This window comes from Rhincodon typus, chromosome 10 (genome assembly GCF_021869965.1).
Source record: "Rhincodon typus isolate 14 chromosome 10, sRhiTyp1.1, whole genome shotgun sequence".
Classification (NCBI taxonomy): Eukaryota; Metazoa; Chordata; class Chondrichthyes; order Orectolobiformes; family Rhincodontidae; genus Rhincodon; species Rhincodon typus.
Genome location: NC_063341.1, coordinates 44024527 through 44041178, shown reverse-complemented (window position 1 = coordinate 44041178; position 16652 = coordinate 44024527). Strand labels below are relative to the sequence as shown.

At 38.7% G+C, this 16652-nt stretch overlaps 1 protein-coding gene across 1 annotated transcript in view; it reads right to left on the bottom strand.

The window, feature by feature from the left end:
* Positions 1-3536: 3536 nt before the first annotated feature.
* LOC109928325 (ras-related protein Rab-3B-like) overlaps positions 3537-16652 on the bottom strand; it is a 33656-nt gene continuing 20540 nt past the window's right edge. Inside the window, exon 4 of the mRNA XM_020528313.2 lies at positions 3537-7525. Coding sequence (XP_020383902.2) covers positions 7338-7525 — 188 coding nt within the window. The 3' untranslated portion in view covers positions 3537-7337. The remainder of the gene's footprint in view (positions 7526-16652) is intronic.

The window sequence follows — 16652 nt, the reverse complement described above, 5'->3', positions numbered from 1 at the left end:
AATCAGGGACCCCATGGATACCAGAGGGTTAAATGAATCTTGTGGAGCTTGGAGGACAACCACAAGCTGCGCACATAGTTCTCCAGTTAAAATTGTTGTCTGTTCACAATTACAGCATCCAAGACCAATCTACATAATTAAAGATGGTCTCCACTTGGTGATTTCCCTCACATCTGCTCAGAAAAACAGGTTAAAATTGGATCATGAGCAAGGGCAGTGGGACTTCATCGCTTAATGTGGTTGTTATTATTTGCCCACCTAGTTTCAAATTAATTTCAACATTTGCCTTTGACACCATTTATGGGGAAAACTGAATTCCTTTGGTTTAAAACTTGTCATAGGTTACTAATAACATTTTGATTTTTTTATTTATTCATTCATTGGATGAAGGCATCACTGCCTAGACAGCATTTATTGCCCATCCCTAATTGCCCAGAGGGCAGGAAAGAATCAACCACATTGCTGTGGCTCTGGAGACACATGTAGGCCAGACCAGGTAAGGATTGCAGTATCCTTCCCTAAAGGACATTAGTGAATCAGATGGGTTTTTCCAACAATCGACAATGAATTCCTATGCATATTTTATGGGCATTAAGGTGAGTTTACAAGTGCTTTAAAAACCTAGCTTATTTTGACATATCAATAACAGAATAAGATGTATTGCAGTAATAACCAGCAGTGGAACTTTCTAACTTGCCAGGATATTGGTTGATAGTCAGGAATGTCTGCAATATTAAAATTTTATCTGAAAAAGCCCATGACACCCTCCTTTCAAAGATAACCCAGCTGCTTCTTTGTTTGGAGCAAGCTTTAGGAACTTCTGTATTTTCCAACTCAGAAGAAATGCAAATCTGGTTTGTGCTGTCTGACAAGCAGTCACCTAATGAATCCCACCAATGGAGGTGTATCATTGTCATCATTGATGTGGTCTACAGTGTGCCAGCCCTACACAGGCAGTTTCTATTACCAATATAGGTACCAGAATAAATAAAGATAATATTTAAAAAAGGACAGAATGGCTTTAAAGCAGGCATTGAATCACAACTAGAAGTGGTAAGGCGGCTAAGGCATTTACCCAGCCAAGGTAACAAATTCATGGTGAATTTAAAGTAATGCAGCTTTGCTTTCTGGGGCATGTGAGGTGACCATTGCAAATGCATGAAGGGTGAAATTCCCAGCAATCACACCACTGTTACTCTGTTTCTTACAACTGTTTGATCAAGCTATTTTCTTGAATTTCTCTTTGCGTTGCTTTGTAAAGTATGTTTGCAATTACTAAGAGCCAATTTTATTGATTTATTTTGATTGTTTAATGAAAGTTGGGCACTGTTCTGCACTCTTAGTATCAGAAGTAACTGCTCCCCTTCCTGAAGCATAAAAGTACACATTTATACCTGAAAACTTTAGAGAGGTTATGCCTTTTCATGCCTGGAAAAGGACAATATGTGAATACATATTTATGGTAATATTCATTTGCATTTATCCTGCATAGAATTTAAATTCAAATTAAACCAGCATCATCTTCAAGCTAAATTGTGTAAAGGTCAAACAAAAAATAGTTCATGTAAATGTTTGCTGTGCTTCCTCCATTGCCACTTAGCTGAATCAAACAAAATACTGCGGCTCTGTACCATAAGGAGGGTTACTAGGTAAACCATGGCAACCTTTAAGTAGATTCTAGGGAAAGTTGTTCCTTGATGAGTCTTCCATCGCGCATGGCAACCAGGCTGCCAGTGCTTCACAACACATCATCCACTGATTATTGATTATTGGGTCTGGGTGATAGGTTACGGTTTTCCTCTTCTAGACTGACCTGTTTCAAGGACTGCCTGTCATTGAGACACCTTGATGTATTCAATATTAATGCATTCTCATCAATGGTCACTGGTAGTGGTGGCTCTGCTGAGACTTTTGCTGTCAATCTTCTGATTGGAATGACAGCTTTCAGGGAAAATTAATTAAATGGAAACCTTGGTAGCATCCTCTTCATTGGTCTCCGCTGGCAATATGTTGCCTTTAAATCCCATTACAGGTTGAACTGGGATCAGATCCAGTTTCCTGCTCCAGCAATGGGACTTGGCCATCAGTGATAAAATTCAGCCCAATTGCTTTAGGTCTGTGACCTTTTGTCAAAAAAGTTCAGTTTGTTTTTCTCTCTCTACAAATGCTGAATGATTTGCTGAGAATTTCCAGCATTTTCTATTTCATTCAGTATAAAAAATGTTTACATAAATGCCAGATAATAATTGTAAGTAAAATATTTACATTCAATACTCACAAATACACAATTTCAATTGATATTGCACTTATTTGGCCTATTGTCCTTAAGCAGGAACATTGGTTTGGAATGCTACACAATCAGATTTAATAGCTTTTTCTTGTTTATCAAAGTAATAGGAAACATTTAACTTTATACAAATAACTGTACTGTAAAAAAAAACTGAATTGTAAATCTGCTGCCTTTTACCTTAACTGCGGCACTGCATTTTAACAACAATCAGATGGAAGGCTTCAAAGCAATTGTAAATAAGGAAAACCATTGACCATAATTATTTAGAAATAGAGCAAGCCTGAATGAAAAGTAAAAGCCTGTATCAATGCCTGGTAAATTACTGACATGTTAAAATTCTCCCAAAACCATAACTTAAAATCCTTTTGGAAATAAAAGGCAGCCTGTGCTGGACTTTTTGTAATAAATAGATTGTTATGTATAATTTCATTTTAAAGCTAAATTGTAACAACTTATTGATAAATCGATTCAGCCAGTTAAAGGTATCACCATACTATTAAGAATGATTTTCTTATGTAGAGTCGAAGTATTGACTTTACTTCCTCAACGATTGAATTCCACTATTGATTGCCATTGAATGTTACCTAAAAAGATTAACATTCAGGTCAACTGGAAAAGATTTATAAGGAAATGGTTGAAGTCAACTCGTCAGCGTTTGCTGTTAACATTTACGATTTTTCACAATAATTTATCCATATCAGTGAAGAGACTGCACTGTAATCATACAGATCGAATGAGGATTAAAACAACTCATTTTCTCTGTGGAAAATGTAATTGATACTAATGGAGTTCTGTGAGAGGGAGGAATGCAATTCTAGTATCAAGAAACAGCAACAAAAAAGTCAAATAAATAAATCTTTAAAGGATTGCAAATGTTCTTTCTTTAAGTCATTATGACTAATATATCTATGATAAAATCTTATTCACAAAAGTTCATTTTGTCTTTGTGCAAGTGCTAAAATGGGAATTGAAAGCCTGATTTATACCTTTTCTGGTTTTATTTCCATTGATAAATTAATAGAAGTATTGAGATATAATGCAGGTGGCCAATTTGCTTTCCTCCATTTCACATTATCAGAAGCTGAAAATGATCTGTAGTTGTAAGGAGGATCTTGTAAATTGCACAACAGCACTGTTACAAATCAGTTATATGAAACAATTTGTGCTGGTCCAGTACAGTTCTGGCTTTAATTTGATGCAAACAGCATGATGTTGTATGATGCTGATGATAAGTTGTTAGATTCAGTAAATTTGGTAAGTGATTTGAGGTTATTACAATCACATAGTCAGTTGTGCTCTGGCTTTGCAACAGTTGCAATAGATAAACATAACCAGCCTAATGTCAATTTTGACATTCTAAATTGTCCATGCAGCTGTACACTTCATTTTTAAGCTGTTTTACTTTGGGATAGTGCTGCCTGCTGCACCAGCTCTGCCAACTTCAATTTTAACAGATCTGCATGGCAATGAACAAGTTCTGACTACAGTGGAAAGTGGCATGGAGGTGTCAATACAATTCAACAATGCAGATTCCATATCATTGCAAGCAATTAGTCATCTCAACTCTGTGCCAGCAGGATAACAATGTCAAAAAATTAGGTATTCTCCTAAAAGAAATCGATTTATTTCAGTCAGTGCTGTAACATATGCTTATTAAAATGGTCACTGGATTAGTTTCACAAAATATCCATTTCCCAATACATTACTTGCAATGATAATGTCTTGAAACATACATTTTAAGTTATCCTGAAATAATTTTGTTATACTTTTGAGCATTAGCAATATTTAAAAATATAAATGGGTGGATATAGAAAAGTAGCCTATATTCTGGATAAAACCAATACATAAGTGTAGCTTTGGGAGGCTCTTGTGATGCGGTGGTAGTGTCTCCATCTCTGAGCCAAGAAGCTTGGGTTCAAGTTCCACCAGCTCCAAAGGTAGGTCATAATATCTCTGAACAAGTTGATTCAGAAGAAATGCAAAACAGAAATGTCAAGCTTCACAATGAAAGGTACAGAACATGAATCTCTAATTCAGTAGAGTGCCATGTATTTTCTTAAAATATTTTAACAGGGTAAAAGATCTTCAATCAAACATATGTGGATTCAGACACAATACAGATGACTAAACAACATTGGGTACAGATGTCCTATATACAGTATGTAATATTTACAGATTTTGGCATAATTAAAAGCCTTATGAAGATTTGTTTTTCTGTTTAAAATGAAATGATTTTGGCTCCACAAATACAGGTGCTGGAATAATGATGGAATGAGACTTCTACAACTGACACATTACTCCCACAACCACATAACACCTTCTATGGTCAGAGGGTTTGAATGAATTATTGGGATAAATGAGGCAATGCCAACAAAAATTTGGATGGTTGACATCATTCTGTCAGCTTATTATATCCATGCAGAATAGGAAAAATAGATACCTGACCCCATTTCCAGTGGAAATGGCATCAAATAAAACTGCCATGGGCTGGAAAACTGATGGAACTGAATACCACCTAAATTTTTGCTCCTCCTGCAACATTTGCCTGGAGCCAGAAAATTGCTTGAAATAATATGGAAATTCAGAGTATTTCACCAGAGGCACCTGACAAACTAAAATTCTGTTCTATTTTAAGAGGGTAATTTTCATTGGTTGAAAATATCTTGAAGAAGCTGCAACAAGTTTAACAAACAAATAAAAGCTGCTGACTGGAATGGATTTTATGCTAATCAATACGAGGTTATGGGATTTTATTCTCTATTGTCTTCAAAACCTAGCACTAAACACTCAGAGGTCAAAAATAGTGTAGGGTGTGTGCAGAGTATAGTTCCTTTTAATTTGCTACTTCAATATTTTTTAAACTATCAGTACTAACTTTCTGTGACCCTTTTTGCTTCTCCTGTTATCTTTCTCTTCATCTATCATCTCCTAAAGTTGTCGATTTAACTGACAACAGTTCCAACAGCAGTACTTGCCTTATTTAAATATCTATTTTAAGATTTAATTATTTATGATTATTCTTTAATGTATTGTAATCAGACTGGTAATGTTCCTGATGTCCTCATATTATTCACAGCACTGACACAGTTTTGATACCACTTATATATGGAGTGGGGTAGACAGAATCCAATTATACTGGTGGTGGTGGTGGGTACGGGGAGGGTTGGTAGGGTTGGTAGGGTACAGGAGACACACCCAGCCTCAGTGGTCATGCATATTATGCAATTTATGGTTTCCAATACCAGTGGTAAATCTCAGAGTTAAGATATACATTTTAAAAGGTAGCCGTTATGCTTGCTACATTCATATGAAATCTGCCAAAAAGTCTGCCAAATACAATTCCACTTTACGGATGCGATCACACAAAAATCTAGGGTAGATTGCCACCAGTATTGTTTCTAATCCTCAGATTAGTTCTGCTGTACTCCTACTTTTACAGCCTTTAATAAGGTTATTAATGAGTTATTCCAGCTTTTAAAGTTTTTCAAAAGCTTTCTAAATATTTGTTTTCTTCCTTGTGACACTGCATCTAGTTGAATATCTATTCAAATGAGCTTAGACTGGTTATACAAACATGAGTTCTTTCAAGTAGTACCAATCAAATGAGAACTAATTTACATCTGAAAATGAAGACTGCCTTCTTAAGTTACAGATTGCTCTTTCATTCTCTCAAGTTTTTTTTAAGCCACTGTGTTACCTTTCATCTTGTAAAGCATTCTATAACTGAAATGAATTTTATATGAATATTTTGATGTTCTTTCAGACAGCAGCAGATTCATCATACAAAATGTTCCAGAATCTATAATGTTATCTGGAATTGGGCAGGAATCTAGTGTAGAATAAAGCAATATTTGAGCTGTGAGGCTTATACTTCTTTCAGCCACTGCATTCCACCAGAACCACTTCACTACACTGTGCAAAAAGGAGTAGGAGAGGAAAGTGACGTGCAACCACTTCTTGAAACTGCCTGTAGGCTGTAGCACCCAATGATAATGGGCTTGAGATGATCCATGGAGAGAGAAATGGTTGTAGACATCCCTTCATTCTCCCCCTTAACATTTAGCTGCTGAATATTATACCAGTCAAGACCAGAATTTAGTTTATTTAATCTTCAAGATTTACTCTTTACCAGTGCTCCTAGTCCCTCAGCTGTTGGAGTAGTGGTCCCATTGCAACATTGCCAGGAAATTTTCACCACAGTAATAGTCAGAAATAGTCTAATTTTAGGATCAGGAACTTGCCTGCATCCCAGTCTAGGATACTGAGTCAGAGCTTCTACATATATTGAACAGGCATGTAGATGTCTCGCCCACATGCGCACCACCAGGAGGACAGCCCTAGCCAATTACACAAAATGAGAACTTACATTTTATGATCGGAGGTTTCAGATTTTGGTATTAAAGTTGAATAAATTATAACCTGAAAATCAAGTGTAAACGGATTTACATAGAAGGGAAGTCAACCCTGAAGTGATCTTACCTTTCCAGGAATAATTTGAAATGATTGTTATATTACTTAGTTTTGTATTTGTTTGTTTTTGTTTTTGTTTCACAAACAGAAGGTGCCAAAATAACCGGAGAGCTTATTCTGCCAATATTACAGCTTTGTACTGCTCATCTATTCACTTAAATCTGATAGGTTCTCTTCTACAGTATTACTAGGATTTACTACTTCATAATGTTTTCTTTACAACTTCCCAAGCCAAAAGATAGTAGAAAATAAATTCATTACAACACGTGCTGAAAGATTTTGCTATAAATCTCAATTTCCAATTCAGAAGGACTATAATGGTTCAGTTTTAAATACATCTACGTCAACATTAGTTTATAATATAGTCGAACTTTTAACAGTTTGAATGTCCACTTTATGTAACAATAAGCAAACCTCTTACAGCAACATTTAAACATATTTTGAACAACAAATAAATATCTTAGTTCCACTATTTACACAACTTTAAATTTGGTCACGTCCATACCACATGCAACTATAAAGAGAAACTGAAAAAAAGTACTACAGAAAGGTTAGAAGTCACCAAGGTGAGTGGTCACTAGCAGGCGCAGTTCTGCTGCATTGATGGTGCGTTGTCTGTCAACCTTGTGTGCTTGCTGCCACTGGCCATTGAGGGATCAGAATCCAGATTTTCTGACATTTTCTCACATATGATGTCTACTAGACGTTCAAAGACCTGCTTGACATTGATGTTTTCTTTGGCACTGACCTCAAAAAATTCAAATCCTATAGAAAAGAGAGAGAAACGTGCAGGGTGAACTCACAATTTATTTAAGGTTACCTACCCCCACCTTCTCTCCACTAGCCATCCCACTACTCTATTCCAATGTTCATTTCATCCCTCCAAATGGGAAAAATAGACAAATGGCTACAAACGTTGTCCAGCAGATTGATGAACACTTTGCGCCAGATTTGCAAAGAGGAGTTCAGGGGCCCAAAGCTCAGGTGAATTCTGGACTCCAACCATGTACCTCAACTTCATCACTCTCCTGACACTATTTGTAAATTCAATTAACCACCTTGAGTTCAACACCCAGTTCGTGGCAGCATACATTTCTGGGAGGTGGGAGCTACTTGCCTGGAATCAGATGCAAAAGGAAGTATCCAGGTAACCAACATATTGGGTTCTATAAATTTTTGCCAGATACAGCAGACAGTTCCCTACGAGGTTTAGAAGATCAGGAGATGAAAGGTGGTGGAAAGTGGCCATGGTTATCAGTCCAAAGTGCAGAGCTTGACCTTGTGATCTAGATGGCAACACATGAAGTTGGACACCACGGAAAATCTGACAGCTATTCACTAATGTGTACCAGATTATTCTGGCTTGCCAGAGAAAACATTTAAAATTCCAATTATGAATGCACAGGTTCTTAACAAGGTCCTAAAGAAGCCTCATAGGCTGTTAACAACCTGCAAGTGAATTTCCCATTTAACATTTCTCACCAGCCATTTAAAAATCTGCAAAGGGGTGGGCCGTCTTGTGATGCAGAGGTAGCTTCCCTCCTCCTGGCCTGGGAGGCCCAGGCTCATGTCCCACCTCCTGCAGAGTTGTGTAATAATACCAGTGAACAGGAAAAATAAGTGAAATCTAGAACTGTAGCAACAGTTTCCAGGAACATAAATTTACTATCACAGCCACTGGTAAAATACATTCCTTCATATCAGTTTATCCACAATGTATGGCAAAAAGCTAATTTCAACGTAGATAAGTGTGAAGTAGCACATTTTTGTAGAAGACCATGTGCTCTTAATTATCTAAAAAGGGTAGAGAAACAATAAGGATACAGATTCACACGTAAAGACACAATGAGCCAAATGGTCTCATTCTGAGCAGTAAGAATCTAAGAATAAAGTTAATAAAGCTATAAAGGTGCAAAACCAGCACTCATCTATTTCCATAGGAATTGAATGGAAAAGTAAAGAAGTTCTGTTTAACTTGAATGGAACTTTGGTTACACAACAAATGGAATCCATGAACAGTTCTGGCTTCCATATGTAAAAGAACAGTACAAAAACAATTTCATAGAATGTTATACCAGTCAGGAAAGTTGAACAAGCTATAAAAAGAGGAGTCTGATTTAACAGAGATCTTTAAGGTTATGAAAGAGTTTAAAGGGTAACTGGATCAGCCTTATAAAGCAAAGAACTGCAGATGCTGAAGATCTGGAGAAACTCAGTGGGTCTGGCAGCAACTGTTTGAAGAAAGTAGAGTTAACATTTTGAGTCAAGTGACTGTTCATCAGAACTCAGTTCTTCTGAACTTCTGATGTGGAGTCTCCAGACTCTTAGTCTTAGATTCTTAGAGCTCAAAATAAGATCAATTGGTGCATTGTGCCTTTATATGTGAAGATTCTCCCTCTCAAATTGCAGGGTGAATTATATCATATTATAGTCACTATCCCCTAAGGGTTCCCTCACCTTAAGTTCCCTAATCAAGTCTGCCTCATTACACATCACCAAATCCAGAATTGTCTGTTTCCTAGTGAGCTGTACCACAAGCTGCTCCAAAACACCGTCTCGTAGAGATTCCACAAATTACTTTTCTTGGAATCCACTACCAACCTGATTTTTCCAGTCCACCCACATATTGAAGTTTCCTGTGATTATTGTAATAGTACGTTTCTTACATGCCTTTTCTATCTCCCGATTTATTTTCTGCCCCACATCCTGGCACCATTCTGCTGGTTGGTCTGTATGTCGAAAGCTCAGTAGCATTTTGAATACACAATTCACAGAATCACAGAAGTGTTACATCTCAATTTTTCAGCAGCAGAGGGAGGGGCGACAGCGAGGACCAGGCGGCTGCCGGGAATATATTTGGGCAGCGGCTTTGACCTCATCCAACAGGCACGAGATATTTGCTCCCTGTGTGGATGAGGAAAAGGGCTGCGGGGAGGATGAACCAGCTCACCACGGCACCATGGTGCAGAAGGCCATTCAAGAGGGGGGAGCAAAAAGACAAGTGGTAGTTATAGGGGGTTCTATAGTTAGGGGGATAGATAGTATCCTTTGCAAGCCGGATCAGGAGTCCCGCATGGTGTGTTGCCTGCCCAGTGCCAGGGTGCAGGACAATTCTGACCGGCTTGAAAGGATATTGGAGCAGGAGGGGGAGGATCTAGTTGTTGTGGTCCACGTTGGGACTAACAACATAGGCAAGGCTAGGATGGAGAACCTGTTTGGGGATTATCAAGCACGAGGAACGAAATTAAGGAACAGGTCCTCGAGGGTCATAATCTCCGGATTACTGCCCGAGCCACGTGCAAGTTGGCTTAAGGATAAGAAAATTAGGGAAGTAAACACGTGGCTAAGGGAGTGGTGTGGGAAAGAGGGGTTCCATTTCATGGAGCATTGGCATCAGTTTTGGAACCAGAGGGATCTGTACTGATGGGACGGTCTCCACCTGAACCGATCTGGAACCAGTGTCCTAGCGAAAAGGATAAATAGGGTGGTCACTAGGACTTTAAACTAGTGAGTTGGGGGGAAGGGAAAGGGAAAGGGAAAACAACAGGGAGTATGATGGTAAATAAAAAGGTAAGCAGCAGGTTAGCATGTGTGCAGGAGGGTTTAAGTTCAAGGCAGACTATGAAAGAAGCAAAAAGAAAGGATAACTCAGGAGATATTATTAGAGATGTTGGAAATCATGAGGGTAAGAAAGTTAGCATGAAGGCACTTTACCTGATAGCTCGTAGCATTCGTAACAAGGTTGATGAGTTAACGGCACAAATCATCGCGAATTAATACGATTTGGTAGCCATTACGGAGACATGGTTACAGGATGGTCACGACTGGAAGTTAAATATCCAAGGGTACCAGACTATTTGGAAGGACAGACAGGAAGGTAAGGGAGGTGGTGTAGCTCTGATATTCAAGGACGACATCAGGGCGGTGCTGAGAGATGATATAGGTACTATGGAGAATGAGGTTGAATCCATTTGGGTGGAAATTAGAAATTCTAAGAGGAAAAAGTCACTGATAGGCGTAGTCTATAGGCCACCAAATAATAACATCACATTGGGGCGGGCAATAAACAAAAAAATAACTAATGCCTGTAAAAATGGTACGGCAATTATCATGGGGGATTTTAATCTACATGTAGATTGGTCGAACCAGCTCGGTCAGGGTAGCCTTGAGGAGGAGTTTGTTGAGTGTATCCATGATAGTTTTCTTCAACAGTATGTAATGGAACCGACGAGGGAGCAAGCTATCCTACATCTGGTCCTGTGTAATGAGACAGGAATAATTAATGACCTCGTAGTTAGGGATCCCCTTGGAAGAAGTAATCACAGTATGGTTGAATTTAGAGTACAGATGGAGAGTGTGAAGATAAAATCCAATACCAGGGTCCTGTGCTTGAACAAGGGGAACTACAATAGAATGAGGGAGGACTTGGCTAAAGTAGACTGGAAACAAAGATTTTATGGTGGGACAGTTGACGAGCAGTGGAGGACTTTCAAAGCAATTTTTCAAAGTGCTCAGCAAAAGTATATTCCAGTGAAAAGGAAGGACTGTAAGAAAAGGGGTAATCTGCCATGAGTGTCTAACGAAATAAGGGAGGCTATCAAATTGAAAGAGAAGGCATACAAAGTGGCCAAAAACAGCATGAAACTAGAAGATTGGGAAAACTTTAAAGGTCAACAGAAAGCCACAAAAAGAGCTATAAAGAAAAGGAAGATAGAACATGAGAAAAAACTAGCACAGAATATAAAGACAGATAGCAAAAGTTTCTATAAATATATAAAATGAAAAAGAGTGGCTAAAGTAAACGTTGGCCCTTTAGAGGATGAGAAGGGGAATTTAGTTATGGGATATGATGAAATGGCTGAGGCATTGAACAGGTATTTTGTATCGGTCTTCACTGTGGAGGACACTAATAACATGCCAGTAATTGACAAAGAGATGAAGGTAGATGAGGACCTGGAAACAATCATTATTAGGGAAGAGGTAGTGTTGGGCAAGCTAATGGAGCTAAGGATTGATAAGTCTCCTGGCCCTGATGGAATGCATCCCAGGGTACTGAAAGAGATGGCGGGAGAAACAGCAGGTGCACTAGCGGTAATTTTCCAAAATTCGCTGGACTCTGGGGCAGTCCAAGCAGATTGGAAAACAGCAAATGTGACGCCCCTGTTTAAAAAGAGAAGTAGACAAAAGATGGGGAATTATAGACCCGTTAGCTTAACCTCTGTAGTTGGGGAAGATGCTTGAGTCTGTTATCAAGGAAGAAACAGCAAGGCATCTTGATAGAAATTGTCCCGTTGGGCAGACGCAGCATGGCTCATGAAGGGCAGGTCATGCTTGACAAATCTTTTGGAATTCTATGAAGACATTATGAGCAAGGTGGACAACGGGGACCCAGTGGATGTGGTGTACCTCGATTTCCAAAAGGCCTTCGACAAGGTGCCGCACAAGAGGCTACTGCGTAAGATAAGGATGCATGGCATTAAGGGTAAAGTATTAGCATGGATAGAGGATTGGTTGACTAATAGGAAGCAAAGAGTGGGGATAAATGAGTGCTATTCTAGCTGGCAGTCAGTGACTAGTGGTGTGCCTCAGGGATTGGTGTTGGGACCGCAATTATTTACAATTTATATGGATGATTTCGATTTGGGGACTACGTGTAGGGTGTCAAAGTTTGCAGGTGACACTAAGATGAGTGGCAGAGCAAAGTGTGCAGAGGACTGTGAAACTTTGCAGAGGAACATAGATACATTGAGTGAGTGGGCAAAGGTCTGGCAGATGGAATACAATGTAAATAAATGTGAAGTCATACATTTTGGTAGAAGTAATAGTAAAAAGGATTATTACTTGAATGGTAAAAAGTTGCAGCATGCTGCTATGCAGAGGGACCTGGGTGTCCTTGTGCATGAATCACAGAAGGTAGGTCTGCAGGTACAACAAGTAATTAGGAAGGCAAATGGAATTTTGTCCTTCATTGCTAAAGGGATTGAGATTAAAAGCAGAGAGGTTATGTTGCAGCTGTACAAGGTGCTGGTGAGGCCACACCTGGAGTACTGTGTGCAGTTTTGGTCTCCTTACTTGAGAAAGGATGTACTGGCACTGGAGGGGGTGCAAAGGAGGTTCACTAGGTTGATTCCGGAGTTGAGGGGGTTGGCTTATGAGAAGAGACTGAGTAGATTGGGATTATATTCATTGGAATTCAGAAGATTGAGGGGCGATCTTATAGAAACATACAAAATTATGAAGGGATTAGATAAGATAGAAGTAGAGAGGATGTTTCCACTGGCAGGTGAAGCGAGGTCAAGAGGGCATAGCCTCAAGATTAGAGGGAGCAGATTTAGGACTGAATTGAAAAGGAACTTCTTCACCCAGAGGGTTGTTAATCTATGGAATTCCTTGCCCAGTGAAGTAGTTGACGCTACTTCAGTAAACGTTTTTAAAGATAAGGTAGATTTTTTTTGAACAATAAAGGAATTAAGGGAAACGGTGAAAATGCGGGTAAGTGGATCTGAGTCCATGAAAAGATCAGCCATGATCTTACTGAATGGCGGAGCAGGCTCGAAGGACCGGACAGCCTACTCCTGCTCTTAGTTCTTATGTTCTTATGTTCAATAGGAGGTCATTCAGCTCATCATGACTGTAATATCTCATTGAATGACTAGCATTACTTAGTGCCAATTTCCTGCTTCTTCCCCATACCCTTACACATTATACTTTACTAAATAATCATCCAATGGCCTCTTGAATGCCTCAATTGAACCTGCCTCCACCACACCTCCACGCAGAGCATTCCATATGCAAATAGGAATACCTAATTAATCTCTTCCTCACTTCTTTCGCAGATCACTTTAAATCCATGCCCTCTTGGTCTTGATCCTTTATGAACAGGAACAATTTGTCCCTATCTACTCTATCAGCTGCTCAGGATTTTGAAAACTGCTGTTAGATTTTCTCTCAAACTACCACCCTCCAAGAAGAACCATCCCAACTTCTTCAATCCATCTTCATAACTGAAGTTTCTCATCCCTGGAACCATTCTTGGAAACTACTTTTGCACTCTTTCCAATGCCTTCACATCTTCCCTATATTGTGGCCCACAGAACATTACATAATATTCCAGATGAGGCCTATCAAGTGTCTTACCCTTGTACTCTGTGCCCCTATTAATAAAGCCAGTTATACTGTATGCTTTACTTATTGCTGTCTACCTGTTCTGCTGCTTCCAATTTTCTGTGCACATATACACCCAGGTCCACCTGCTCCTGTGCTCACTTTAGAATTGTACCTCCTAATTTACATTAATCTTTCAATGTTCTTCCTACCATAATGCATCACATCACACTTCTCTGTGCATTGAAACTCCTCTTCCACCTATCTGCACACTCCACCAACTTGCTGATGCCCTTTTGGTGTTCTACATTGTCTTCCTCACAGTTTACAACTTGGAAGAATTGTTGCATTTGAAAACATCTGAATTTTTCCCCTGCAGAGTTAGATTTTAGATGCTTCCTAAACAACCTGTTCAGATTCTGTTATGACACTCATGTGGAACAGGTGGATTTTGAACCCAGGCCTCCTGGCTCAGAGATAGGAACACTGCCACTACACCACAACAGTCACTTCAATTGATCACCTATTTCAACATGCAACATGACTCCTGCCTAATGTTGGTACAGGGAATCCTTACTTAAAGTTGTGGTTGAAAACTGCAACTTTAAGTAACTTTAAGTGAATAATTGATTCCTATGAAAACCTATGTTGAAGCCAGAACTGGACATATCTCACTGACAAAAACAATTTACATGGTGAAAGACTGTACCATATATACAGCACTGAACCTTCAGAGATTGAATAACTTGCAAAATAAAATACATTATTAAATATAAAAGAAGTGCAATATATATCTTAAAAATTAAACTCATACATACAGTCATATATACTGTTAGGTCAAGCAGGCCCCACCTAGTGGCAGAAGTTGACCAATGCAGGTAGCAGTCAACCTGAACTGCATCATCCATGATGAAAGTTTTATTCCAGAATAAATTGACAGATTATAATGTAACCAGTGTAAATATTAGGCTAGCTTTCAGATTTCACACAGACCTCCAAAAAGGTACACTGGGTTTATTTTACAGTGAGTTTTAACTGACATTATAAACAAAACCTGTGGATGCTGGAAATCTGAAACTAAAACCGAAATTGCTGGAGAAACTCAGCAGGTCTGGCAGCATCTGCAAAGAGAAAGCAGAGTTAATGGTTCAGATTCAGTGACCCTTCTTCAGACCCTTACTCTGAAGAAGAGTCACCAGATTCGAAAAGTTCACTCTGCTTTCTTCCCACAGATGCTACCAGACCTGCTGAGTTTCTCCAGAAATTTCTGTTTTTTGTTAGCTATGTAAATATTGTGATTCCAACAGTAGGGCAGGGCTAGAAATTCTGTGGTGAGTAGCTCACCTCCTGAGTGTCTTCCCAAAGCTCATGAACCATCAAGAAGACACAAAGATTTTATGGAATATTCCCCACTTGCCTGGATGAGTGTTGCTCCAGTAACTCTCCAGACAATCCAAAGAAAGCAGCACACTTCACTGCCACCCATCAGGTGCACTATTTTGTGTTACTGACCAAGTGGAACACTGTTAAAACAAAGTTTGATTCTGTTCATGTGAAAGGGAACAGAGCAGATGAGAATCCGGCAGATTTAGGGAACAGAAATTCACCGAGGTGTGCCTTGCTGATGATAATTGGATCCAGAAAAATTGCACAGGAATTGCAATCATTGTTGAAGGATATTGGACATTTTGAACAGATGTGGTGCTTATAGTGACTGTGGGACAATTCCTGAATTGCTACATATCTTTTAAAAGCATGGTACTTCACTAAAGGGGTTTTGTAAGACATATTTTGGTTGCATTAGTTATTTAATGTGAAGAACATTTCCTTAAATTTAATGTATCAGTTTCCTGTTAAGTAATAAAAACAAAAATTGCTGGAAAACCTCAGCAGGTCTGGCAGCATTTGTGGAGAGAAGTCAGAGTTAACGTTTTGGGTTGAGTGACCCTCAAAACTCAGAACCTGTTAAGCAATGTTTGATGTATGTTGATTTTAGATTTCCAGTTGTGGCAAAAGCCATAAAATATGAATCTTGTCCTACAGTTCTTATCATCAGCTGCTGGGAAATCATCTTTTTAAAGGTTATCAGTCTCTACAGGGATTGTAACAACTTTTTAATTACATTTTCCACCGCTAGGCTAGCAGATGACTGAAAGCAGAATTAATGAACAGATGGTCTTTCGGATCTGCCTATTATTAACCATAAGAATAACATGATATGGATGTGAAGAAAGATTTAGGAGGATAGCTTGTTTCTTTGCAACTCATTGCACCAACAATACTTTTTGTTGTCTCCTACTACACAAACAGGCATATACCAAGGCTAAGACACCTTTTTATTGTGACCTATTCATTCCATTTGGTGATGGACTTATTAAAGAACAAGTCTGATGGCTTTATAATAAAATCTATGTGGGACATTTAAGTCCTCACTGAAAAGACCAGGTACAGGAAGGCAATAAATATTTATTTGACAGAGAAGCACGACCAACAAATCTATAAATGATGCTAACTCTTGGTCCAAAACATTGACATATCTCTACATGGACAGTTTCAGTTCCATAGCTTGTATATTTGTATGATAAATATATATGTACAATGGCAAATGATAATTTTTATTAGGAGTACATATCTCACTTTTCCTCACTAAATTCAATTACATAAATTTCTGGGTTAATTTCTACACATGCTTTTAACTTTTAGGACTTTGGAGAGTAATAGGCAAAATGCCTTATGAAAGTTTTTGACAGGAGTCTTACAAAAAGGAAGAGAGGCAGTTTGAAGCAAT